The following is a 27,101-nucleotide window of genomic DNA, read 5'->3' on the forward strand; positions in this document are numbered from 1 at the left end:
ATTAAGTGTACAATTAATACTTTCTGAACAATGAATCCATGCATGAACACGGGGAACCATCCATTTTTTTAAAAAGATACCTAAAATTTCTCTTTTTTTAAAAAAAAAGCATTTATTTGATAGACACAGCGAGAGAGGGAACACAAGCAGAGGAAGTAGGAGAGGGAGAAGCAGGCGCCCCACCAAACAGGGAGCCCCATGTGGAGCTTGATCCCAGGGCGCTGGCATCATGACCTGAACCGAAGGCAGATGCTTAACGACTGAGCCACCCAGCGCCGAAAGATCCCTAATATTTCTAGTTTGCAAAAGGAGATGGTGGGAATAAAACCCTTGTCAGTAGAAAGATAAGGAAAATACCGTGAGGAAGAGCTATTGCTGCCACATAGGGAGCACTTTATTTCAGCCTTTGGAGTGGTTCTTGGGTGTGTGAGGCTTGGCATCACCTGGCTGGCGTGTTTAAACCCAGAGCTCCTGGTTGTGAAGCTAGCTCTCACATGTTCCCTGCAGGTCCAGGAACCACACACTTTGAGAATCACTGGGGTCCGGTAATCTCCCAAAAAAGTCTATAAGGTGGGGGCGCCTGGGTGGCTCAGAGGGTTAAGCCTCTGGCTTCGGCTCAGGTCATGGTCTCAGGGTCTTGGGATTGAGTCCCGCATCGGGGGTCTCTTCTCAGCAGGGACTCTGCTTCCCCCCTCTCTCTGTCTGTCTCTTTGCCTACTTGTGATCTCTGTCAAATAAATAAATAAAATCTTAAAAAAAAAAAAAAAACAAGTCTGTAAGGTGGTGGTTGTTTCCATTTCACTGTTTAGGCATCTGACTCAGAGGTCAAACAAAAAGTTGCAGAGATTAAACGGTCCGGAAGTGGTGGGGTTGAGACTTGAGTCTTGGCTGGTACAGTGCCTACAGCCCTAACCCCTGGACTAGAAGGTGGGCTATCAGGGAGGCTGGACAGAGAAAGATTAAGATTGGCAAGGAGGCAGATGGGAGAGGGGAAAGGCCCTGAGTCAATGTGTGAGGGGGGGTACTGGGGGGGGGGAGTAGGTTGGTCTGAAAGCTTTCCTCCTGGGGAAGGAGGTTCTCTTCTCTCCTCCTCTGATGTGTGGGGCTTTAAGTCAATTATCACCGCCTTTGGAATGCTGATCTGCTCTCTAGCCCCCTAGAAGGGTCCTTTTGCATTCAGAAATCTCTGCTCCTTTATTGTCAGACTTTAGAATATAACCTTGGGAATTAAGGTTTATTTTCCTTTGGTTTTAGGAATTAGCTCTTGAACCTTAAAGGAGTCGGGTTCCTTAACTAACTACTGAATGAAGTTCTTCCTGTGGCATTCCAAACCTTTATCGATGTCATTTGAGCAGTCAGGACTGTATAAATGCCTGACGGGTACATCTGGAAGTGGCATTTCTTTTAGGATGTTAGCCCTTCTCCACTACCCTCTGGCTCCTGCTCCATTTTTAAAAAATTTATTTGCCTAGCTAGTTTTCCTGGGATAATATGTCATGAATCAAAAAAGTAAAATAAATTATTCTAGAAAACCTGGGCTTCCAATTTTTTTCTTTGCCAGTCACAGTTTCTTGGCAATTCTCTGTCTTCTATTCTAAGGCTTTTTCTGGTAACAACACGAGTCCCAGAGAAGACATGAAGAGAAGGTGCCAGTGGCTGGAGCTCTGGGACCAAAACCCAAGTCCCTTTTCTTAAGGCAAGTTATCTTGAGGTCTCTTGCTTTCCCTCACACCGGAGGAAGCTGTGTGCTCAGGGAGGCACCAGGGGGCGGCAGTGAGTGATGCCCACCTCCTAAGGCCCAGCTGAAAAGTAGAATGTTGGTTAGAGCCAGAGGGGGTTCAGATAGTCTCAGGTCAGTCAGCCTTCCCATTTCACAGGTGAAGAAGTGGAGGCCCAAGGCCAGGGTGGGGAGGGGGTTAGAGATGACTCCACCATCGGAGTCACGCCATAAGGGGTAGGGCTAGTCGTCTTTGTGATTTTCACTCAGGTATTCTTTCCGCTGTACTCAGCCATTACACCCATGGTTCAGGAAGAGTTGGGGACTGTGGTTTTACAAGGATTTCAGATCCGGGATGTTGACATTGCCCAGAGTAGTTCTCTTTCCCCCACAGGGTTCTGGTTGTTTAAGAGCCCCCAGATTGTCTGAGCAGAAGAGTCCTCAGTGTGGATATTGGTCCCTACCATCCCCCAAGCCTTTGGTCCTGTTTTTTTTTGACCGGCTCTCTACCCACATAGTATCTCTGGTAGAAAAATCCCTGGACCATGTTCTTTCAGTTTCTTTTTTTTTTTTTAAGATTTTATTTATTTATTTGACAGAGAGATATCACAAGCAGATGGAGAGGCAGGCAGAGAGAGAGAGAGAGAGGGAGGGAAGCAGGCTCCCTGCTCAGCAGAGAGCCCGATATGGGACTCGATCCCAGGACCCTGAGATCATGACCTGAGCCGAAGGCAGCGGCTTAACCCACTGAGCCACCCAGGCGCCCGTTCTTTCAGCTTCTTAAAGAGAACTAAATGCTCACCTTTCAGGGTGTGTGAGGGAGAGAGAGGAAAATGAAGATATGGTCCGTCCATGTGTCCCTCTGGGTCCTCACTGTCCTGGAGATCTGAAACAGACCAGTGGCCCCAGATTTTTAGATTTCATGGGTCAGTACAATCCTCCCCCCGCCCCCACCCCACCGACCCAGGTTTTGGGAACCTGCATAAGGGTAACAACATGTTTTACCATGTAAGAACATTTTTTTAAAATCCAGCACTGTTCACTGCTATTACTCTTGTTTTTTTCTTGTGATAAAAATATACATAACATAAAGTGGATCATTTTCACCAATTTTGAGCGTACGGTTCTATGGCATTAAGTACATTCATGTTGTCATGCCACTTTCACCACGATACGTCTCCAGAACTTTCTCACACCTTCTCCAGTTGAACCTCTTGTTCCCATTAGACATGAACTCCCCATTCTCCCCTCCCCCAGCTCCTGGCAACCACCTTTCTGCACCATTTCATTTTAAAAGGATGTTTATCACCTTTATTTTTATATTGTAAGATAAGAGGCATTTTTTTTTAAGATTTTATTTGAGAGAGAGAGAGCATGAGCGGCGTGGGGATGGGCAGAGGGAGAGGGAGAAGCAGACTCCCCACGGAGCAGGGAGTGGGGCTTGATTCCAGGACCCTGGGATCATGACCAGAGCCCAGCGCAGGTGCTTAACCGACTGAGCCACCCAGGCGCCCCAAAAGGCGTTTCTTTAACATCAAGAAAAAGTAACCTTATGAAGAGTCAATTCTTTGCCCCCCTGCAGCCGGTGGTGACCCCGGGATGCTGTATGACTCAGACCCTCCATGCCACGATCAGATTGGACTGGGAGGGAAGATCGCAGGTACCCTGGAGTGCTGAGAGCCTTGGTGAAGTGTGCTTTCAGTCATCCATTGAGGTTGGGGGTGCAGTGAAAAGACAAATTCTGGAACAGCTGAGTCTTCCACTAATTCATCAGCAAGTTTAGGGAGCTGCAACTTTTTCCTGCCCAGCTGCTGGTGCTTCCTTCCCCAAAGAAGCTCTGCTGAGCATGGGGGAGGGGAAGCCCTCCGAGGGGCCCTAGTAGGGGGCGGGGTGGGGGGGCGAGGGCAGTACATTCTTTAAGGAACCTGACCTGACTTTAAGGTCAGAGCCTAGCAGAGTGGGAGCTGCAGGGTTACCTCTTCCCTGTTGATTCATCTCACTCTCCTCCTCCCCCACCCTTAATGATCTTTCCATTACAGAGCCCAGACCAGGAAGTGCATGACAGGTCGCAGCTGCAGACACATGGCTGGGAGGCCTGGGCTTCGGGCCAGTGGTGGGAGGCTCTGAGCTCCCCTTCCAGCAGGGGGACTCTGCTTACGCATGCAAAGGCACAATCACACACACACACCAGCAAGTTCAGTGGAAGGTGTTCTGTGTTATAACCGTTAGTGCTGGTTGTACTTTTGCTTTGAGTTCAGGATGTGATTTTTTTTTAATGGATTTTATTTATTTATGTATTTGATACAGAGAGAGATCACAAGTAGGCAGAGGGGGGAAGCAGGCTCCCCACCAAGCAGAGAGCCCGATGTGGGGCTCAATCCCAGGACCCTGCTATCATGACCTGAGCCGAAGGTAGAGGCTTAACCCTCTGAGCCACCCAGGCACGCCCCAGGATGTGATTTTTAATAAAGGCAGGAGTAGATTTCCTCCTCTGTGTCCAGATCGCCTGGGCTTACAGCCCACATGAGTGGTCCTTACTGGGTTTGGGGTTCTTTGGGGGGGAGTTTTCCATCATTACACAGAGGCTCTTGAGCACCTATTCCTAAAATAGGACCCATGTAACATGGCTTTAGAAGCTTCCTGGGTGTTTAGGGGAGTTAGTAGGCACAGTTTTAATACCTCCGAAATGATCTGTTGTCCTCTGTGAGTCTATCAAAACGCAAGGTTCAGAACCTCCTTTGAGGGAAGGTGTAGTTGCGAGATCGCGAGCTTTGCAAACACGGCCTGGCTTCAAATCACAGCGAGTGAACAGAGCCCCCTTCATCTGACCGTCTTCATGGGGGATGGCTCCTTCCACTTACAAGTTTGCTCAGGAAATGTTAATTTATCCTAAACTGTGTCCTAGGGGGGCAGTTGTCACACAGGAGTTTCTGTCTCCACCGCCAGCTGTGTTGTTGGCTTTCTTCCCTGAATCTGCCAAGGCCGGATTCCTCTGGTGCCAAATGTGAAATGGTGACACAAATTTCTAGGAACTGGGAGCATAGACTGCCCTTCCCCACCGCTGCAGGGCGTCTCCCTTTGCTGGGGGGTGGGGGTGAATGGGTTCTAGGCTTCCTAGCACGACTTTGGTGAACTTTCCTCTTTCCTGAGCAACTCTTTTCTTCCTGGTAAGGTAGGCGGGAGGGAAGCAAAGCGTACCGAGAATTGCTTTGGGAAATGGATATAGGAAGAGATTTCTCCCCAGCTCCATCCGGAGCCTGTCAGTAAACACTTGGCATGAGAGCTTTAGCTGGGAGAGAGGAAGAAGGGAAATTTCTTTTAAAACAACTCTTTGGGCACATTCCTTTGTTAATCACTTAATTACAGTCCTTCTCCCCAACGGGAGAGCACCCTGCCTGTGGTGGGAGGTAGGGGGACATGGGGGATGCTGGTGCTGAGAGGGGCACATCCCCAGGAGGGAGGAAACCACAGGTAGGAGGAGGTATGGGATAGAAGCCTGCACACGGGGTCCAGCCCTGGGCTCCATCCTGATGCCGCTCACAACATCTGTCTGAAAGTTTGCATAGACCTCTCTGAGCCCAGGGCATTTTCGACCTGGGTCTCCCAAGTGGGGTTCTGTGTGCCTGGGCCTCCTCTGGCCCAGCTACTGGGGAGCTGTTTTGGGGGGTCTGTTTTGGGCGGGCGCAGGGCCCTGGCTGAGGCTTTGGCCAGTGCAGGCGGCTCTGCACTAAATTACAGTGATGAGGTGGGACACACAAAAGACCGAAATCTTTTTTTAATAAAAACAAAACAAAACTCCGGCCCCAAGCCCCTGGGCTGCTGAATGGCGATGGCTTCCTGTCAGGATTAGCCGGGCTGCCTGGGCTTGTGTGCACTGCCTTTCTCCTCAGGAAATACCTTTAGTAAGCCCCGGTGGGGTCCCCATGGCAACGCGCGAGGGGACCTGCTGACAGAGGCCATTCAGCCCGCCATTGTTCCTCGGCCCCTTTGTCGGGAGCTGTATTGCTGCCCCTCTGGCAAACACAGCAGTTTGCACCGTTTTGTCAGACTGAATGTGGAGTTTTTACATTTTAATGGGTTCTTCTGGCAGTGGTCCATTTGCATGCAAAATGTTCCCTCTTACTTCTTTCCCTTTTCCTATTTAAGGGGGAAAAAAAAAACTTACACTCCAAATCCCCTGGGTTGGGGGACTGGGGAGTGCTGCCCCATGAGGGTGTGGAACCCTGCTAATTGATTTGGTGTGTTCTTTCTCCTCTATCACACATGCCTCTGCTCCCCCATTTCTGCAGCTTTCCCCAGATGTTGGGAACATCGTGAGTTCAGGGAATCCCCGGTTTTTAGGGCTTCCTCTCTGCCCCAGCTCTTGTGGGAGGATAGTTGTTCCCCGGGATTTCGGTGAGATCCGTGCTCCGGCCCGGCTTTGCCAGAGGAAAGTAAGTTTTCAGTTCCATTTCAAAGCCAAAATAACGTAATAAAAAACCTCTGCAGAGGGTTCCCGGAGCCCTGCCGCGCTGTTCTGTGTTCCTTTTAAGTTGCCTTCAAAGCCACCCCGAGTTCCTCCCCCACCCACAATTGCCCCCTCATTTATCTCTGGGGAGTTTGTGCCAAGACTGTAAACATTGCTGGACCACCAGTTCCCCCCACGTTCCTGAAGAGAATGGCCATTCTCCCCTAATTTTCTTGACCCAGAAATCCAAAATCAAAAGGGTTTCATAGGGATGACAGAAAATGTGACCCCGAGACAACAAGCCCCGGCTTTGGTGGGGCGGGTTTTCCTCTGGAGTGCAGGATGTGGGTGACAGCACAGAGGCTAGAGAAGATGCGCATTTATGGACCAGCCCACAGCCAAGCAGCGTGAATAAGTGCAAGATAAAGGCCGGAGAATCTGTATGTCTTGGGAGGGCACATTAAGAATAGGGTTGGAGACTGCAGTTCGGGGAGTGAATTTTCACAACTGGAGGAGTGAGGGAGAGAGCAGAGGGAAAGGCACTTTAGGAGGAAGCAAAAGAAGAGGGGCAGGGTGGGCATTGGCTTGGCTGAGAGATTGGACTTCAGAGCTTGGGTGGGGGGTGGCTCCAGATTCTGGAGGAGGAAGAAATGCACCGAGGGCCTAGGAGGTGTGAGGGTATGGAATGCGGGTGCCTGTGCAGACAAGTCAGGGTTTGAGCGCTGCACCGTTCTGATGTATGAGCAGGAGAGCTGGCCCAAGGAGAGGGTTGGGGAGCCCCCTTTGCCTGATGTTCTTAATTTTCTCAGCGAGACAGGCAGGGGTCATCAGAGGTCATCAGCTCGGCTGTAAACTATTCAGCGGTGAGGGTCTCAGGAGCCAGAGAAGGTGTCTGGTGACTGATCCAGAATGGAGCCAGGGACACGGGGAGGGGAGGACGGTGCTGTCTACCTGTGGTGAAAGCCTCATGAAGTACCTCGAGTGGGTCACCTGTCGCTCTACCCGGTGCTGGGTGAAAATTGAGACACTGGAGGGGCCCAGGCTGGGCAGACCCAGCATCGAGAGCCAGTGCTGACCCCTGTTGTGTGACTTTGAGAGAAATCCCTGAATCTCCATTTTTCATACTTAAATGGATAAATGAATAAACGTGCCTCTTTTTTTAAAAGATTTATTTATTAATTAGAACGAGCAGTGGGGAGGGGCAGAGAGCAGGGAGCCTGATGGGGGGGTGCGGGTGGGTGGGGGAGGGGGGAATGCGGGGCTCCGTCCCAGGACTTGGAGACCATGATCTGAGCCGAAGGCAGATGCTTAACCAACTGAGCCACTGGGGAGCCCTAAACCTGCCTTTTGAAGTATCAAGTGCCATACCAAAGTCCCGAGCCTGTCACTATCATAGGAACTGTCTCCTAAGAATGACAATGTTCATGTATGGGTTTGGGCCTCAGCACAGGCCCCATTCCCCTACCTGGCACCATGCCCACGGCTGGCAGAAGACTCCATGATTTCGAATCCAGCACTTGGCTCTGATGGGATGTACCCAGGGCAGAACTGCCTGCTAGGGAACAGAGGTAAATTTCTGGCCAGTCGCGCCTTAGAAAATGCTACCTCCTGTTGGCTTGTTGGGGACCACAAAGCCCTGGTATTTTGGAGGAATATAGGAAGGGAAGAGGGACTCAGTCAGGCTCCATTAACAACATTCATCTTGTTCCTCTACTTGAGAGCTCGTGGGAAACACTGCCCCTCCCCCCTCCTCTTTTTCTGGCTGGTTCCCTGAGGATTACTAAAGTGTGGGTCCCTGATCTGCTCTTGGTTTTTCTTGGGGGATAGAGAGGCTCTGTTAGAGAAACAAGATGGGACTGGTGATTGGTCTTAGGAATCCCTTTTCCTCTTGTTAAAGGGGGTTCTGGATCCCGCCTACACAGCCTTCCACAGTGGTCTCATTCATGCAGCGAAGCAGGAGTTTTTGTTCACTCCCCGTTTCTGGAGAATTGACCAAGGTGTCAGCAGTCTTAACCTCTAGGGATATTCAGGTCCATCTCTAACCCTAACCCCAACTTTCCCATGCCCGGTGATGAGAACAGGGACCCTCCTTGAGCATCAGAATGCAGAGCATCTTTTTCCACAATGTACTTTGAACACATGCACCTCAAACCTATAAGAGTGAATGTTGTGCGCTGACTCCTGGCCCAACACTTCCAGCCTCAGGCAAGGTCATCACCGAATCCAGATACCAAATGTCCTCCAGCCTCTTGTTTCCCACCTCATCTCTTGGGAAACAAGATGCTAAAGCAAGTAAGTGTTCTGGGTTGCTGCTTTCCTTATAGCAACGCCATTCCAGCTAATCAGGTTCTCCAAGATTGGAAGAACCAGGGCTTCAAGGGGCCAAGCGATAAACTGGCTTCCTTTCCTTCATCCATGACCAGCACAATAAAGTTGTCCACTCCTCTCTTGCTATCAGAAACCTAACAAGTGTAACCTTGGCCCATTGCTCTTGACCAGAGAAAGGCCAGCTCAGAGGAACTGGGGCCACAGATACAAGGGCCTTTCCCAGTGGGGACATAAATGGGGGACACTAGAAAGACCAAAAGGAGAATGGAGGGTAGGGACTGAATTGTTAGAGGCTTCCGGTGAGCAAGGACATCCTTGCATCAGCCACCATAAATAGGACTTCCCCAGGTCAAGACTGTTATTTGGCAGCGCTGCAGACAACCAGCAATTGCTTGGTTACCTTTCCATCGCCTCCTAGAAGAAAGTGGCATTGCCCCTGCTTTGTAAATAGAGATGTTGACACACAATCAAGAGCACTCCTAGCCATGAAAAGAATAATCCAGGAGCTGTGGGCTGATTTTTGGTTCCTCTTAAAATTAGCTTTTCCCAGGTGCTAAATTCAGTTGAAGATCTCATTGGGTGTTTTCTGTCTTTGGCATTGTTAGGCACTGTGGGAAAATGACAACAGGCACTTCTGCTCTGAGTTGGTTGCTGTTTCTTAGGAGAGGAAGACATGGGCACTTGGGACTGTTTAGAAAACAGTAGACCCAGATGTCCATCAACTGATACACAGGTTCATAAAATGTAGAACATCCATACAGTGGAATATTAGTTGGCCATGAAAAGGAGTGAAGTAGTGAGACGTGCCACAACATGGAAGAACCTTGAAAGTGTTATGCTAAACGAAAGAAGACGCTGGCAAAAGATCATCAGTGTGTGATTCCATTGATGCGAAATACCCAGGCCAGGCAGATATCTCAGGAACAAAGCAGCAGTGGCTGGCTGTGGGTGGGGGGTTTCTTTTGGAGGGTGATTAGAAAATGTTCTACAGTTAGATTGTGGTGATGGTTGCATAACTCTGTGACTAATAAAAATTGAACTTGTGTGCTCTAAATAGGTGACTTTTATAGTATGTGAATATATCTCAACAAAGATGTTTTTAAAAGAAACGATACAAGAGGGCGCCTGGGTGGCTCAGTGGGTTAAGCCGCTGCCTTCGGCTCAGGTCATGATCTCAGGATTCTGGGATCGAGTCCCGCATCGGGATCTCTGCTCAGCAGGGATCCTGTTTCCCTCTCTCTCTCTCTCTGTCTATTGTGAACTCTCTCTGTCAAATAAATAAATAAAATCTTTAAAAAAAAAAAGAAAAAAAAAAAGAAACGATACAAGATGGTATGTGATTGAGTGTGAATTTGTGTGGTTTGTGTAGAAATTGTGTTACAGTTAGGGTAGCAACACTGGGGCCAACAGCAGGCTTCCTGCCGGCTTTGATGGTGCACTTTGAGCCATGTCGGGCAGGGTGGAGTAGGGGAAGGACTAGAGCATCACAGAGCTGAAGGTCTTGAGCCAAAGTCAGTTTTGTTGTGAGGAGAGAGTGCAGTTGGTCTGGAGAACAGCCAGCCTTGAAGTGGAAGGTAGGGAGAAGAAGACTCTGTGGGGGAGAAGAGCCTTGAATGCCAAGCAGGGGCTTTGATTTTATGGTGCAGGATCTTGATCAGGAGAATTAAGGGGCAGAGCACACCAAGGCTTAGAGCCTCCGAGGGAGTTGGAACTCCAGTGGCAGGGAAAAGAAAGCTGGTCCTTGAGACTTTTCATACATCCCCGTAAGTTGTGTTGGGGATCCAAGCTAGAATCAGCCAGAGCTGGTCTCAGCCAGGCCAGTGTCCCTTTGCTGCTTTCTCTCAGGGAAGTGCCCATGTTGTCCTTACCACTTCTTTGTCCCCTGGGCCTGCCAAAAGAGGCTGTGATGCCAGAGGCTAAGAATTTGAGTTTACTGAGTTGACTGTTTGACCAACGGCTTGTACAGATTAGGAGCTGCAAAATATTTAATCAGTGAGGTCATTGGAGGGAGTGGAGATTTGATCAATAGGAGTGTCTCCTGTTTTCCTTAAGGGTCAAGTCTGAACTGCTTTTTTTCTCCCTTCTTTTGGCAAAACCACAAACCGTTAAAAATGGAAAGAATAACTTTTTTTTTAAGACCCACAAAAGCTTATTTTTAATCACTTATGTGGTCTGCTCACCTTTGTGGTGTTCCTCTTGACCTGATTCACAATAATATAAATGACTGTTAGCCTAGTGGCTTCCAAACCCTTTTGAAGCAGCGCCCCCACTTTTGATGACTCACATATACCCAGTATTTAAGACAGCCCTTGGGTTGAAGAGGGTCAGGGCCCACTGCCTTGGCCCCTCTGAGGAAAGCAGCTGTTAGTCCCTGGTGTTGGCTGACGCCGGAGGGGTTCATTTCCTTCATTTGTAAGGTTTCTGGCAAAAACCTGGATAAACTCCAGAGTTGGCTACAGTGAGAATTGGAGAAGGAGAAAAGAAGGTTTAGGAAGGAAGAGGAGGAGACAGTACCTGTGTCCTTTTATGCATTGTTCACAAGCATTTATTAAGCAACTCTTTGAGTGCCAGGCACTGTACTGGGTGTCATCCCCATCCTGGGGACTTTCCTTCAGTGTGCAGTGCAGTGGGAGAGCACCTGACCCAGACTGGGATCTAGAAGAGGCTTTGAGGCAGAATCCCCAGCCAGGCAGAGACCTGGAGGGCAGCTGAGAGCTGGCAGGACATGGGCCTCCAAGGGGTGTGGGGATGGGAGAAAGTGTGTGTTTCAGGGGCTCCTACTTGGGGGACCTGCAAGGAGTCCTGACCGGAGCCCGCTGGTGGTTACCTGGGGTGTGGGGGGCTGAGAATGAAAGAAGGCTCCCTGGAGACATAAGTCAGGTGGTGGATAGGAGCCAAAACAAGTGCACTTTTTTTTTTTTTTTTTTAATCTGACTGAGATCACAAGTAGGCAGAGAGGCAGGCAGAGAGAGAGGAGGAAGCAGGCTTCCCGCTGAGCAGAGAGCCGGATTCGGGGCTCCATCCCAGGACTCTGGGATCATGACTTGAGCGGAAGTCAGAGGCTTTAACACACTGAGCCACCCAGGCGCCCCCAGGTGCACTTTTTTTGTGGTCAGAGGGCTTCAGTGGGCAGGGATGTGGGGAGGGAGCGCGCCTGAGCATCCTGAATGGAAATAGAAGCCGCATTTTCCCCTGGCTAGTAAAGAGGGGGTGCCCAGGAGCAGGGGGTAACGGTGCGGGACAGTGGCCTCCAGGGTGTGCCTGGCCGCAGGCCTTCTTTGTCAGTGCCCAGTGCCCAGTTGCTGGTCGTGAGAGGGATGGATGGGTGGCTGAGTCGCATCAGATCTGTGAGCCGTGGAGCACCCGGCATCCAGGGCAGGAGAGGTGAGGGGGAGCGAATGTGTGTGACAGTGTGTTGGGGGCGGGGAAGGCGGGGGCTTGAGGGGGGAGCCCAGCAGTGGGACGAGGAGAAAGGAGCTTTGTGTGCAAGGGCTGCTGTAGCCAGAGCAAGTGTGGGCTTGGTGGCAGCTGCAGGCGTCCGCTCCTAATAGACTCAAAAGCTCTGAATCCTCTGGCCTGACACCTGTTAGCCAGAGGTTCCCCTGAGCTGACCTCTCCTTGGGCTGGCTCTTCCACTTTCGCGTCTTACACATCGGACTCACTGAGGGCCCAGACCCCTCCCTGCCAGATCATTGGACCCGAGAACCCCTGTTGACAAATTACCTTCTCTCTCCTTTAGGTGGGGGCTGCTGGATTTTTGAGGGACTGGGTTTGCTCAGCTGTTACTAGGGAAAGCGCTGAGGCTGGCCTAGCCCAAAGGAATGGGGTGTTCTCCTGGGAAGTGACCACTCTTGGCAAAGAACCGAGTGTGCAGGGAGGGGCATTCTGGACACAAAGAAGCCCTGGTGTGGGGAGGTTGCAGCGGCGGGTGTGGGGGGGGTGCAGACTGGCCTTCCTCCCCTTCCCCACCCCCCCTTGAATGGAGGGAAATGAAAGTCAACTGCTTAATGCTGCTGTGGCTGCTTCCTGGCTTTGCCTCTTTCTTCTTTTGCCCTTTGTGGGGGAATCGGGTAGAGAAGAAGAGGTGGGGTTCCAGGGGCCAGCTGTCCCCCACTGACCCCTACCCCCCCGTTCCCTCCTCCAAGCTCTGTAGCCCCCAGGATGTCGCAGCTCCATGCGGCTCGCCTAGCCTAACTCCCTTTGTCTCTCTCCCTCTTCCCTCTCCCCCTCTTCCTGCCCCATCCTCGGTTCCTCTTCCCGGCCCCCGTGGGTGGCTGCAGCCCAGCCCTGGGGAGCCCCCGTGGAAGTGGAGTCCTTCCTGGTCCACCCTGGTGACCCGCTGCAGCTTCGCTGTCGGCTGCGGGACGATGTCCAGAGCATCAACTGGCTGCGGGACGGGGTGCAGCTGGTGGAAAGCAACCGTACCCGCATCACAGGGGAGGAGGTGGAGGTGCGGGACTCCGTGCCTGCCGACTCCGGCCTCTACGCTTGTGTGACCAGCAGCCCCTCGGGCAGTGACACCACCTACTTCTCCGTCAATGTCTCAGGTTGGTAGCAAAGCCTGCCCTCCGCCTCTCCCCAGATCCATCCCTCCCACCCTCTCTGCTGGTTTCAGGGGGAGGCCAACCTCCGCCCCTTCAAGATCTGCCCCCACTCTGCTTCAGAAACTGCTGCCCACTAACACTGCTCCCTGCCCGCCGCGTGGCTTAGCTCTCAGGGGTGACCGGCTGGTGTAGGCCTCAGGTCAGCAATCTGGCCTTCCAGGATCCGCCTTAGAAGTGACTGCTGATACACTTGGGTCAATAAGACACTGATTTTTTTCCACCATCGCTTGCCCAGATCTCCAGGTGCTACCTGGGACTCGGCCAGCTTCCATTCTGTCATTCCCTTGCCATTTGGACTTGGTACTTGGCTCAGGGGTTAGAGCCCCGGACTGTGTGGTGAGGTGGGTCCCTACTGTGATGGGAAGGATCCAGGTGCACCACCATACTCCCAGGCTTCATGGAAAACATCTGTCCTCCAGCTTCTGGAGCTGTATTAAGGGCAGCCAGGGAACCCCAGAGCTCTGTGACTTTGGGAATCTGCCACTTCTAGAACACGACTTTGATACAACTCTAGGGTTAAACAAAGAAGAGCTTGAATTTTTCTTTACACCATGTGTGCAAATCCAGGGTGAGGGCTGGGCATCACCTCTCCTCCAGGCATCATTTAGAACCTGCCCCCAGTTGAAGGACTTGCCTCCTTTATTTCCCTCCAGACCCCCAAAAGCATTAGGAGGGACTGGAAAAAGATCTGGCATGAACGCTATTTGGTGACCACACGTGTGTCAAGCCTTTTAAAAGGAGTGGATCCTTGCGGAGAAGTGTTGGCAGCTGCGAACTGTGGTGGGCTCCCTCTCTGCTCTGGTTATGAAGGGCAGCCCCAAACATTAGCACACGTGTGGTGGAAAGATCCCAACTAGAAATTATTTGGGCCGTGGCTGTAGAAATGGCTTCTGACCGTGGCGTGCCTAGACCTGTCTGGGTTTCTCAAGAAGGAGACACATAGTTTCCCTGGCTGCTCGTCCTGAGACCCAGCACATGTGGGTGGTGCTGAGTTTCGAGAACCTCTGAATGCTGGTTGGGATGGAATTCGAGAGGACCGGCTGCCCCTGATGGAACTGGCCAGTCTCGAGACTTCTGGACAGAGGGGCACTGTGCTGGGATGGGGAAGGTGGGGGACAGGCATAGAGCTTGCAGTTCTATGACGTTTCCATCCTGCAGAGCCACTGTCACTGAGGCAGGATGGGACTGGGGTCCATTATGGGGACGGGCACCTGCAATCGTCTGTAACCGGACTGGCCTTCATGTCCATGGCCGGCTGTTGATATGGATGGAAACCTAGTGAGGCCTTTTCCTTCGAAGGGACCTCAGTGCCCCCTTCTGCTTCCCGTAGATGCTCTCCCCTCCTCGGAGGATGACGACGATGATGATGACTCCTCTTCAGAGGAGAAAGAGACAGATAACACCAAACCAAACCGTATGCGTGAGACACTGTTTCCTACCTTACTGCCCTTTGGGCCGGGCGTTGGGTTTGAGTAGGAAGGGTGAGGCTTGGATGATTGTTGGGAGAATGGGAGGAGAGGACACATGGGGTCATGATGCTTCGCCCTGGGGTCCCTGGGGTGCCCTGGTTAGAGCAGGCACTGTTCACAAGTGTTGGGCAGATAGGCAGGACACCTCCGGGTCCTGACCAAGGCTCCTGCTCCTGAGCCTGACTGGCCCCTGCCTGTCTCTCTTGGCTTCTCCTGGGCAGCCGTGGCTCCATACTGGACATCCCCAGAAAAGATGGAAAAGAAATTGCATGCGGTGCCGGCTGCCAAGACTGTGAAGTTCAAATGCCCTTCCAGTGGGACTCCCAACCCCACACTGCGCTGGTTGAAAAATGGCAAAGAATTCAAACCTGACCACAGGATTGGAGGCTACAAGGTACGTGTGTATATATGAAAGTTGGTGTTAAGAGGAACAGGAGAAGCTCCTTGGAAAATCCCTATTATATGTCATTAATTGTTTAATGATTTCTAACTATAAAAGCAGGGCACTTTAGAAAAATTTCAGGTACAAGAAACTGCAAATGAAGCTTTAAAATCTTTTCAGTCTTGGAGCACCTGGGTAGCTCAGTGTTAACCGTCCAACTCTGCTCAGCTCATGATCTCAGAGTTGTGAGATCAAGCCCCTCATTGGGCTCTACACTAGGCGTGGAGCCTGCTCGAGATTCTCTCTCCCTCTGCCCTGCCCCCACCTTGTGTGCTTGCTCTCACAAAACAAAAACCTTTTCAGTCTTTTTTTCTATGTATATGGTTTTTATATAATCACACTGTGTATATAATTTCTTGCCGCTTGTTAACATTATAACATGAGTCTTTCACCATGTGGTTGAGAGATAACTTTTCATGGCTGCATAATATTTCATTATTAAAATGTCTCATAATATAACGACCTGTTTTGTGGTATTTGTCATTTTCTGGTTTTTCACTAATGTAAATCACATTATGGTAAATATCTTTGTACATAAATCTTCGTGTTTTTAAAGATTGCTTAGGAGTGAAGTTACTAGACCAAGTATAAGAGTTTTTTTTGAGCCCTTCATGCATATTTTGCATCACCTTTTTCTCCTCCAGTAATTAGGTAATTTTACTCATTCATTTATTTCATTTTACATGAACATTTCCTGAACACATGTCTTTCCAGAGAGTGTACTGGGCAGTAGAGTTCCAAGTACTTCAGGAAGATTTGATATTTTATTTATTGTGATATTTGCTTTAATGGAGGATGATGTAATGAGCAGGAATGTAATTTTATTTTTAAATTTTATTTTATTATGGTAAGAATTACTTTCCCAAAAGAAAAAATTAGTTCAATGGGAATGGCAAGTTCCCCATACCTGAACCAACAACTTTGATGAGAAAAGTACTTCACTCTTCTCTTATGTATTGTTCTGCTTGTTAGCAGACTTAAGATTTTCATGTATTAATGAGCGATTTTTGTTTCCTGCTGTGTGAATGGTCTGTCTGCATCCTTTGCCCATCTACGTCTCTAGGAAGAACTTCTTCTTCCTTAATCACTTCTTTAGACTCTGATCATCCTTCTGCCCCATCTCACCTCGCTGCTTTTTTGCCATTAATCTTGTACAAGGAAAGCAGATTGGCTCAGTTGGTGGTGTGCGATTCCTGATCCCAGGGTTGTAAGTTCGAGCCCCACGTTGGGTGTAGAAGTTGCTTTATTTATTTATTTAAGATTTTTATTTATTTATTTGACAGATCACAAGTAGGCAAAGAGGAAGGGAAGGAGCCTCCCTGCTGAGCAGAGAGTCCAGTGCGGGGTTGGATCCCAGGCCCCTGGCATCATCCCCTGAGCCGAAGGCAGAGGCTTTAACCCAATGAGCCACCCAGGCACCCTGGGATTGCTTTTTAAAAAAAAAAAAAAAAAACTTCAAAAAGAAAAGGAAAGCAGAGATCAGGAAAAATAGGGAAACATTTTAAAGTAATTTATGCAACACTTGCTGTGTGCAAGGCAGTGTTCCTGACCACAGAGAATTTCTAGTCTTAACAGGAGGGCATGCATCCTTGAACACTTGTCACAAAAAGTGGGCTGTGATCAGGGGCCCAGAGGGATAGTGAGAACCATTCTGACCCAAGGTTGGGCAGGAGGAGAGGGTTCTTGGAAGAAGAGGGCAGAGGCATACTGGGCTGAACTCCGGGAGGGGCAGAGTGGGAGGAGCCTGGGGCATTTGGGAGAAGGCAGGAAACACGTAGGTCAGAGGGCAGGTGGCCCTGGCTGTTGCAGGCGGATGTCCAGAGTTCCTTATACCCGCCTGCCCATGCACCTGATGGGTTCTTTCAGTACACGTGGACCAGGGGCGGGGTAGAGGGGCAGTCTCTGCCCTGTCCTGGCCCACATGCCGCAGGGGGCCCCAGGCTGGGACTGGAGGGTAAGTGCCACCAGGCGCTTCTGCCTCCGTTCTCCTCCAGACCCGCAGTGGAGCGCTCTGGCATGTCTCCCCTCAGGTCCGTTACGCCACCTGGAGCATCATAATGGACTCCGTGGTGCCTTCGGATAAGGGCAACTACACGTGCATCGTGGAGAATGAATACGGCAGCATTAACCACACCTACCAGCTCGACGTCGTGGGTAAGAAGGCCCCGGCAACAGGGTGAAAGGAGCTGCGAGGAAACCGAGCAGGGCTTGGAGAGCATGGCCGGAGTGTCCAGGCTGGCACAGACATCGGTCAGCTCTGTCACCAGAAGCCGGTTTTGTGCCTGGTTTGTGCATTTAGTTGAGAGGCTTGGATGCTGCTCTGGCTCCTGAAAGGTGAAAGGTGTTGTGGCTGGTGTCCCGTGAGGGGTGACCAGAGTGGGGGTCACACGGCATTCCGGTGGCTGCTGCTTCGTGGACAGTCTGCTGAAGGGTGGGGGCTTGGGCCCTGGCAGTTCTCACGGGCCCTGCGAGGTCGGCATGATGCTTCCTGCTCCACAGAAGAGCAGACGGAGGCTCCGTAGTGCCGGACCCCAGCCCCGTGCCGACTGTGGGGTGTTGCAGGAAACTCGAGGAGGCCCAGCACGGCTCTCGGTGGTCTGCTGTGGCAGACCCTCATTCTCTAGAGATCTTAGGGTAAAGAGCTGCCCCACCAGCATTCTGTCTTGGCTTTGAGGATATGGCATGAAGAGAATCTTCTGGTCCAGCCGGAAAGGACCAGAGATTCGGCACTGCTGGTGAACTCTGAGTGCTGCTAGTGTGCTGTTCTTGGGCCACACTTGCAGGAGCAAGTCTAAACTCCTCTCTGTAATTTTTGTTAGGGAGGACTGGGGGTGTGACCAAAGTGATAGGGTCTCCATTTAAGGCAGGAGAGACTTCTGGTGTCTGTGAAAATGGATGCATGGCTGTGCGGAGGAAGAGCTTCTTCCCTCTCCCGGCTCAGAGTTATGGGGCTAAGGCTTGACAGAGACTGGAAACGCTCTGCTCACTGGAAAAGCCAAGGGGAGCTCACTTCTCTTTGGCGGTCTTGAGGACGCCCTCTGTCAGCATCCCAGCCAGAAGCGGGCCAAGGCAGGGCCTTATGAGTCTCTCCTGTCTCTTCCTCCACAGAGCGGTCCCCTCACCGGCCCATCCTGCAGGCAGGGTTGCCTGCCAACAAGACGGTGGCCCTGGGCAGCAATGTGGAGTTCATGTGTAAGGTGTACAGTGACCCACAGCCCCATATCCAGTGGCTAAAGCACATCGAGGTGAATGGGAGTAAGATTGGTCCAGACAACCTGCCTTATGTCCAGATCTTGAAGGTAATCTAGACCCCGGTCCCTGTGGGCTGGGTGCTGGGAAGGAGACCTGTATCTCCCTGGTCCCCAGTGGCTATGGTTAGTCTTAGTACCAGTGACTGGGATGCATCACTTACCCTTCAGGCACATGCTCCGTTTTAAATAGGGACCTAGCCACATTCCCCAGAGCTAGTGACAGGTCACAGAGTGGCCGTGCAGTGGGAACTGAGGGATGGGGAGGCCACTGCTGGTTTCTGGGGAGCCATGAGAGTGACTTTGCTCAGGCTTTTGGCTCAGCTATTTTCAGGGAAGGCATTGGGATTCCTGATCTTCCATTGCCCAGGACCAAAGCCTTTCCAGCAAGCGTTTCCCAGCTTCCACCCTATCGCCCAAGTCACATCCTTTCTGGCGAGTGCGTGAACGATAAGGGCACGACTCTTAAGTAGTGTTGGAAAAGCAAGGGCTGCAGGTAGATTATAAACAGCATCAGGAGTAATGGCCTTCTCTTCCTTTTCCTCACTCCCAGACTGTCATTGTCCCCGAATGCTCCTCTAATCCAGGGAAGGTAATTGCCTAATTCCCCCAGTGGATCTCGCAACAAGACGTAACCGGGGGCTGGCTAACTCTGGTCCTAGAGTTAGACCTCCTCCTCCCCCGGCTCGGCCCTCCCCGAGTTTTACGGCCATCCCTTCTCTTCACTACCGGTGCTGAAACCGCTGTGTCAGAGAACAAGGCCGTGGCCTTGGCCCTTGGCTTTTGGCTCCCTTCAGAGTCCCTGCCCTAGACCCGGACAAGTGGGCCTGACACAGATACAACGTGAGACTAGGGGCAGCCATTTTCTTTTTAAGTTTATTTTTTCAGTCAGATGCTTTGGGCCTTCGAAGTCCAGTTTTGTCCTACTGAGAAGGGAAAGATGGTAAATCTCACTACCGTCTCCCTTGCCTCAGCTCCCTGGGCCTGCCTTAACCTTACATGGGAGCGAAGTCTGGCCACGTCTCAGTGTGTGTCCCACTGACTGGCTTGTCGTTGGTTTGTTCTAGCATTCGGGGATTAATAGCTCGGATGCGGAGGTGCTGACCCTGTTCAATGTGACAGAGGCCCAGAGCGGGGAGTATGTGTGTAAGGTTTCCAATTATATTGGTGAAGCTAGCCAGTCTGCGTGGCTCACTGTCACCAGACCTGTGGCAAAAGGTAATGGGGAGCTGGATGGGGCCCTGTGCTGGGAGTGTGGTTCAGGCCCCACGCTGCTGGGGCAGATGGGGAAGCCAGCACCCGACTCTCCCTGTCACCCTGCTGTACTTCTAGAGCCCAGAGCCATGGAAAAATACTCGGCCTGGGAGGCTGCTTTGGTTCGGTCCTGTGTTGGTGTCTGTTCCCTCTGTGCCTTGTGTGTGCTCCTCAGCTGTGTGTGCATTTGTGGGCTCAGTCTGGCCGTGTGCTGAACAGCAGTGCAGACAGAGGTTTGAGTGGTGGAGAAGAGAAGGGGCTGGGCGTCCCCTTGCAAACCAGCAGGCTGCTGTGCTTGCGTTTGCGTGTGTGTGTGCACGCGCGCGTGTGTGTGCGCATGTGTGACCGCAGCACCCATCCATCCCTCCTGTGTGTGCCTTCTGACTTTCTCTACCTGAAACCAAACAGCCCCCGCCGCCGGGCCCCATTTCTCCATGCTGCCCGCCGCCCGCCCGCATGCTTGGACGGGCCAGGGGCTGCCAGCATCTGGTGAAGGGTCGTAACCAGCCAGCGGCGTCTCAAGTCTGCGGAGCACCCCCCTCAGGGTCTCACTGTCTTCCTCTAACAGGTCTCGCTGCCTGGTGGTTTTTGTTTGTTCCTTGTTGCAAAGGAGACGCTGGGGAGCATTTCTTCCTCCGGTTTCCCCCCCGCCTTCTCTTCCTCCCTCCCTTTCTCTGTGTGTCTCTGAGAGGTCTCATGTCCTGTGCTTGTCCATTTTGCTTCCGTTGTCTCTTCTAGACTGCCGGAGTTAATACCACCGACAAAGAGATGGAAGTGCTCCACTTAAGGAATGTCTCCTTTGAGGACGCGGGGGAGTATACGTGCTTGGCGGGTAACTCTATCGGACTGTCCCATCACTCTGCATGGTTGACCGTTCTGGAAGGTATACACTGTACTTCTCCTCTCGATGTCCTGCCCTCGCCATGGGCACGGGGGGAGCATGCATTGTGGGGCTGGGGGAGACACAGAGCCGGGAGAGGTAGAGGGGTGGGCTCCTGGGGCCAGCAGGTGGCCCTGGCAATTTGTCTGAAAGCTTGAGGGTCGAATCCCCTCGGCTCTCCCAGGAGCTGTCCTCGTTTTGCAGGAACACAGAGGCCTCCCACCTGCATACCCGCATCTGGCTCTCCCCCTTGGCCAATGCAATGCATGCGTGGACTCTGGAGCTAACCTGGGCTCTCATGCAGGGTAGGCTCCTTCCCTCCTTGGGCCCAGCAGCCTTCCCTAACTAGTCTGATCCTTTTTTGCTGGCTCCAGAGGTCTCAAGAGAGGCCTGGGCCTCCTCCTCTAACCAGATGTAGGCATTCTGAAAGAGAGGCTTGTTGCTTATCAGGAAGAGGGCCAGCACCCCCGCCGTCCTCTGATCTCGGGAGGAGAGGCTCCATCCACCCAGATGCGGGAAGTGGAGCTTTAAGTGAGGCCTGACTCTGGAGGCCATAGGGGACTCGGTGCTGCCCATGTATCCTCTTGGGCTCCCGGAAGGGAGGTGTGTGTGCTGGGCTGGGAAGGAAGGAGCCTACAGCCTGCTCAGGTGGTGGGGCTGGTGATCACTGCCTCCAGAGTGTCCTGCACGTGGGTCTGGGCACAGTGCTGACACTTCCTCCTCTCCGTCCCTCTCTCTTCCTCTGCCCTGCCTGGCCAGCAGGGTCTGACCCCTGCTTGAGGCAGAGAAGTGTTCTGTTTTTATCCCGTCGCTGTCTTTGTCCCGTATGTGCTCCCACTTGGTTGTCTTCGTTTGTCCATACTGGGGAGAGAGAAAAACAGAAACACTTCCTCCTATTACCAGCTCTGCTGCCTCCTTGTTGGGCTTCCGGGGTTCCTTCGGGCTCCATCTGGGGTCACACTGGTGCCTCTCTGGGGAGGTTCCTGGAGTGCCTGCCTCTGTGGCTGGCTGGTTTCTTTAGAAGAAAGCCATGCAAGGAAGAGAGGATTCAAGCTGGTGGGGGAGGGGTGTCCGGGAAGCCTCCTTGTCCCCCGTGCACAAGGAAACAGCGGTTTCAGCTGGATGGGCTTTTGTGGGAGCAGGCTGAATTCTAAATGGAAGGTGGGAGAAGAGAAGAAAACAGTGCCTCCTCTCCAATTTCCTGCTTCAGTTTTAGGAGTTGGGGCCTGAGTAGAATCCTTAAGCACAGCAAAGTGGACATGCTCATCTCCAGCAGTCCAGACATGGTGGGAAATGAAGTTAGTTTTGCCTGTGTTTTAGCTAGGTACAAATATTTATGTGTCTGACCTGACCCAGGAGGCACAGGCAGAAGACAAGGACCCAGGACACAGACTGGATCCCTCCCTCTTCTCTCTCCTTGAACTCACAATGTGTTGCTGTATGTCAGGTGCTGTGGCACATGGAAATGGAGAAGATGCCCCTGGGCTGTCAGGGACAACAGACTCCTAAGTGGTTCCTCTGTCCCATGTACCAGGGGTTACACGTAGTGCTGGGGCCCTGCGGAGAAGGACCGGGTTTCCAGGAAGAGACTGAGAGAGTCCTTGTGGGGTCCCTGGTCCCCGGCAATCTCAGCAGTCCAGCTGAGCAAGGCGGGCTCCTGAATGAATGAGGATGGGCCTTAAGTGGCAAGATAGTTCTAGTCCATCCCCCTTGGGGGATTCAAGCAGGATCAGGAAGACTCAGAGATCACAAGCTGATTGATCTGCTCAGTGCCAGACCTCAGTCCTAGCTGGGACCTGGCTTGGTTCTTTTCTGCCCTGAAAATTCTCAGACGAAAGGAGGTGGGGGTGGTCTTTCTTACGAAGCTGGGACCCTGGTGATCCGGGCCTCCAGAGCCTGCTAATACCCTGTTCACACTGACTCAGCCCTGGAAGAGAGGCCCGCGGTGATGACCTCGCCCTTATACCTGGAGATCATCATCTACTGCACAGGGGCCTTCCTCATCTCCTGCATGGTGGGCTCTGTCATCATCTACAAGATGAAAAGTGGCACCAAGAAGAGCGACTTCCACAGCCAGATGGCCGTGCACAAGCTGGCCAAGAGCATCCCTCTGCGCAGACAGGTAACAGAAAGTAGATAGGGGATTTGCACACTCTGCATCACCTTCTATTCTTTCGCGCCCCAGGAGCTCCTCCAGGACCTTCGGATGCCCTGCCCTCTCTTCTATCCTCAACCTGCCACTTCTAGCTTTGCTTCCTAGCTTCTGGACCAGGGGCAGGGGACTGTCCCAAGTGCTCCAGGGTTGGGTTCCAAGCAGCTCTAGCCCATGAATTCGGGGCCCACCATACCCCAGCTGCAAGCCCACTGCTCACCTGACACATGGATGGGGAGAAGGTCCTACCTGGGCTGAATGTGCAACTCTGGTTGCACTTCTCAAGGGTCCCTAAGGGCCAGTTAGAGGTACAGAGATAGAGAGGACAGGACCTGAGGCAGGTGCCTGGATGCCACCTTCCTCTTGTCCAAGGAAATGGAACAGAGAGGGTAAAGGCGTGTGAAAGGAGGGAACATTCCTTTGGAGCTGGGCTGATTCTGGAGGGTACTTTGGGAGTTAGGAATCCATAGTCTTGGATAACTGGGTGGCTCAGTAGGTTAGGTATCTGCCTTCTGCTCAGGTCCTGATCCCAGGGTCCTAGGATCAAGCTCCATATTGGGCTCCTGCTCAGTAGGGAGCCTGCTTCTCTCTATGCCTCTGCCCGCGCTCCCTGCTGCTCCTGCTCTCTTTTGCTGTCTCTCTCTGAAATAAATAAGTAAAATCTTTAGAAATGGGGGAAGGATGCATCATCTGAGGTGGGGCTTTCACAAAGAATGGGGTCAAGAGTAGAGTTGTGATTGCAATGATAGGTTACAAAATGTCAGTCTGGAAGAGATAGATTTGGTCTGCTCCTGTTAGAGGTGAGTGGAAAGGGTAGCTGGTGGCAAAAATAAATCTGTTTTTGAACTTAGATCTTCAGAACTCTTGTGGTCTTTCTGCCACTCTGTGTTGGAGAAAGAATATCAAATAACAGACACATACTCCTGCCACTGATGGAAAGCCCTGACGGGGAGTTGTGGAAATCGGCTGCAGCTCAATACCCCCACTCCCCTCCCACCCCATTCTCGCTAGAAGGGTGACCCCACGCTTCTCTGTAGGTGTCTGCGGATTCCAGTGCATCCATGAACTCTGGGGTTCTGCTGGTTCGGCCTTCACGGCTCTCCTCTAGTGGAACCCCCATGCTGGCCGGGGTCTCTGAATACGAGCTTCCCGAAGACCCTCGCTGGGAGCTGCCACGAGATAGGTAATACTTTAACTCTCAGCTTCAGAGGAAGCACCCCCCAGCTCAGAGTGAAGATGTACCAGATGCATCCAGAAAGAGTAGTTGACGCTTTCTGCTCTCAGTTGGGTGGAATTTGGAGATTTGGAGATGGGATGTCCCTCCAAGGCAGAAATTTTATCAGCCCCATCTCACATCACCCTTTGTTTGTTCCAAAAGGCTGGTTTTAGGCAAACCCCTGGGAGAGGGCTGCTTTGGGCAGGTGGTGTTGGCGGAGGCCATTGGACTGGACAAGGACAAACCCAACCGTGTGACCAAAGTGGCTGTGAAGATGTTGAAGGGTAAGTGATGTCTCTGTCCTTGCAAAAACAAGCCCTTCCTTGTCCAGGCAAACTGTGGGCCTTGGGCCACCATTCTGTGCAGCGCCCTGTCACGGTCCACACCTGCCACATGGCCACATTCTCACTTTGTTCTGGACGTCAGTCTGGGCTGCGGTCAGGGGTTTCTTCTAGATACCATAGGTAGCTGGTTTTTCTTACCCGTCCTCCGCCCCACACCCTAGCACGTGTTGCCAACAGCTCTCGTAAGAGAGAAGGGAAAATCGATTGGGGTGTGAAATGGGGAGGAAAAAGAAGCAAGTCCCTGAGATCAGGGCCTCCTCAGGCATCCACCCCGTACCCCCGCCCTTCGCTTTTCTCCTCTTGTCCTCCCTTCCAAATAACTGAGTCTCGTGCCCTCCTGGTTTGTGTGTAAAGCCGATGCAACAGAGAAAGACCTGTCAGACCTAATCTCGGAAATGGAGATGATGAAGATGATCGGGAAGCACAAGAACATCATCAACCTGCTGGGTGCCTGCACGCAAGACGGTAGGTGCCAAGCTAGCCCCAGTCAGCGCAGGGGCTCTGCTGAGAACCTGGGCCTCCCCGTCGAATAACAGCGTGTTTCGGGGAGATCATAATCAGTGACCAGGCATTTCAGCGAAGCTTAGGGAAGGGGGTTAAGAGGGGAGACCAGTTCAGCGGTCGCTGGAGTTACCGCTCAGGGTCTGGGCTGATGCCCTCTGGCATTCGTCTGAGAAGTCAGGTATCTAGACTCATACACATGGTGTGTGGGCAGAACCAGGTGAGTCACTATGGCTTAAATTAGCCCCAGCCCCACTCCCAGCTTTGCTCAGGAGCTTCCTGGAGTACACTGGGAAGAATCATTTCCCTAGCTTTCTTGGGGTAGTGGAATGAATTTCCCAGGCTCCCTAAAGGTGCAGGGAACAAACATGTGGTATGCAATTGACGGTGGGGCTTCCTAGGGGTGAACCTGAGCCCAAGCACCTGCCTGCCCTCCCTGATGGCAAGTCCTTGCCTGCGCTCCCAGGTCCTTTGTACGTCATCGTGGAGTATGCCTCCAAAGGCAACCTACGAGAGTACCTGCAGGCCCGGAGGCCCCCCGGGCTGGAGTACTGTTACAACCCCAGCCACAACCCAGAGGAGCAGCTCTCCTCCAAGGACCTGGTATCCTGCGCCTATCAGGTGGCCCGAGGCATGGAGTATCTCGCCTCCAAGAAGGTATGGCATCTGAGGGTTCCCCTGGGTGAGGCAGGAGTGGGAACAGAGCCTTCCACGTACTCCAGTTTATGACTTTGCGTCCTCTGGTGGGGTTGGAGGTGTCTGGAATCGTGCCTGCCAGTGCTCTCTTAGGCTCTCAGGGACGTCAGGTTCTGGAGAGCCAGTGTAGGGCATGGCATTCGGGTCAGACTGGATATGGTTCAGATCTGTGTGTTGCCACTGGTATAGGCCCAGGCAGCTACTTCTAGATCTCCAAACACAAAGAAAGAATGATGTATGCCGTTTGCTGTGGGATGGAGTCTTGTGTGATGGTGTGAAGCACAGTGTGGGTACTCAGTAAACGGAGGCTTTGTCTGAGCCCCAGCACAGTGCAGATGTCCTGCCCCTGGGGGCCAGGGCTCGAGAGCACACTCCTACGCTGGCTGGCCCGAAGCATCCAGGTTCAGCCTTCCTGGTTGCGAATCCAGAGCTATGAGTTGGGAGGAGTGGCAGGAGAGCCCCATAGAGGGCTTGCTCCAGTAATTCAGGGTCCTGGAGCTGGAGGTGCTCGATGGCTTCCTTTAAAGTGGAAGCGAGGGACCTCCCAACTGCGGCCTAGAAAGATCCAGGGGTCGTGGTGTGGCGAGAGGAGGAGGCCCCCAGGCAGGCTGGCGGCTGGCGGCCCCTCACCCACACCCCGGCCTCTGCTCCCCACAGTGCATACACCGAGACCTGGCTGCCAGGAATGTGCTGGTGACCGAGGACAACGTGATGAAGATCGCAGACTTCGGCCTCGCGCGGGACATCCACCACATCGACTACTATAAAAAGACAACCAACGTAAGTGCTGAGGACAGAATGGCCATGGGTCCTCTGCCCAGGACTCCATTGGGCTTTCTCCTACTTCATCTCTGGGCTGGGGCCCAGCACAGGTGGCCTTACTTGAGAGGCGGTGGGGTGGGACGAACCAAGCACATGTCCTCCTTCCCACATCTGGTCCCGTGTGTGCGCCCCCCAACCACACCCCCCTGCCGACCCCGCTTGTCCCCGCATCACCGGGGCTTGGGCTACCCGCAGTCTCCCTATGTCACTTACAGGGCCGGCTGCCTGTGAAGTGGATGGCCCCCGAGGCTTTGTTTGACCGGATCTACACCCACCAGAGTGACGTGTGAGTTTCAAAGTGGCAGTTGCCAGGGATACATGGATAGAACATTGCAGCATAGTAAAGTCCTGGGTGTCCCTCTGGATTGACAGGGGTCTGCTTCCCCCCGGAGAGAGCAAAACAAAACACTGGATATGTCCACCTACCTTGTTCTCTTGGTAGAGGTTGGAAGGCCGGTGTGAGCTCCAGCGCTGGCCCTCGCGTTCCCCGTAAGCGTCTGTGCTCGGGGAGGGTGGGGTCAGGGTGACGCGCCACCAGGAAGACTGGGCTGGCCTCGTCCTGTGCCCCTAAGACATGCTGGCTCTGTGTTCCTCCACAGCTGGTCTTTTGGGGTGCTCCTGTGGGAGATCTTCACTCTGGGAGGCTCCCCGTATCCTGGCGTGCCTGTGGAGGAGCTTTTCAAGCTGCTGAAGGAGGGTCATCGGATGGACAAGCCCAGTAACTGCACCAATGAGCTGTAAGCGTGGAAGGATGCCTGAGGTCCTGGGCCAGGCCCTGGGGGAAGAACAGAGGGAGAGAGGGGCCTAGCTAGATAAAGCGGCCCTGCCTGGGTCCTCCCTTCCTGACTCGACAGTCCTCTCCTAGGTACATGATGATGCGGGATTGCTGGCATGCGGTACCCTCTCAGAGACCTACCTTCAAGCAGCTGGTGGAAGACCTGGACCGCATTGTGGCCTTGACCTCCAACCAGGTGAGGCTGT

At 52.5% G+C, this 27,101-nt stretch overlaps 1 protein-coding gene across 10 annotated transcripts in view; it reads left to right on the top strand.

The window, feature by feature from the left end:
• The window catches only part of FGFR1 (fibroblast growth factor receptor 1), a 46,379-nt gene that overhangs the window by 18,088 nt on the left and 1,190 nt on the right, over positions 1 to 27,101 (top strand). For 2 of the 10 annotated variants that reach the window (XM_059156341.1, XM_059156346.1), the window contains exons 3-17: positions 12,773 to 13,039; positions 14,427 to 14,516; positions 14,787 to 14,959; positions 17,038 to 17,161; positions 18,116 to 18,306; positions 20,248 to 20,392; positions 22,315 to 22,517; positions 23,579 to 23,724; positions 23,920 to 24,041; positions 24,456 to 24,566; positions 25,069 to 25,259; positions 25,956 to 26,078; positions 26,336 to 26,406; positions 26,720 to 26,857; positions 26,986 to 27,091. In XM_059156341.1, coding sequence (XP_059012324.1) covers positions 12,773 to 13,039; positions 14,427 to 14,516; positions 14,787 to 14,959; positions 17,038 to 17,161; positions 18,116 to 18,306; positions 20,248 to 20,392; positions 22,315 to 22,517; positions 23,579 to 23,724; positions 23,920 to 24,041; positions 24,456 to 24,566; positions 25,069 to 25,259; positions 25,956 to 26,078; positions 26,336 to 26,406; positions 26,720 to 26,857; positions 26,986 to 27,091 — 2,201 coding nt within the window. Of the gene's footprint in view, positions 1 to 11,753; positions 11,877 to 12,772; positions 13,040 to 14,426; positions 14,517 to 14,786; positions 14,960 to 17,037; positions 17,162 to 18,115; positions 18,307 to 20,247; positions 20,393 to 22,314; positions 22,518 to 23,578; positions 23,725 to 23,919; positions 24,042 to 24,455; positions 24,567 to 25,068; positions 25,260 to 25,955; positions 26,079 to 26,335; positions 26,407 to 26,719; positions 26,858 to 26,985; positions 27,092 to 27,101 lie in introns of those variants that run through there. The other 8 variants (XM_059156343.1, XM_059156347.1, XM_059156345.1 and 5 more) reach the window with 7 other exon arrangements.

The sequence above is a fragment of the Mustela lutreola genome, chromosome 18 (genome assembly GCF_030435805.1).
Source record: "Mustela lutreola isolate mMusLut2 chromosome 18, mMusLut2.pri, whole genome shotgun sequence".
NCBI classification, from domain to species: Eukaryota; Metazoa; Chordata; class Mammalia; order Carnivora; family Mustelidae; genus Mustela; species Mustela lutreola.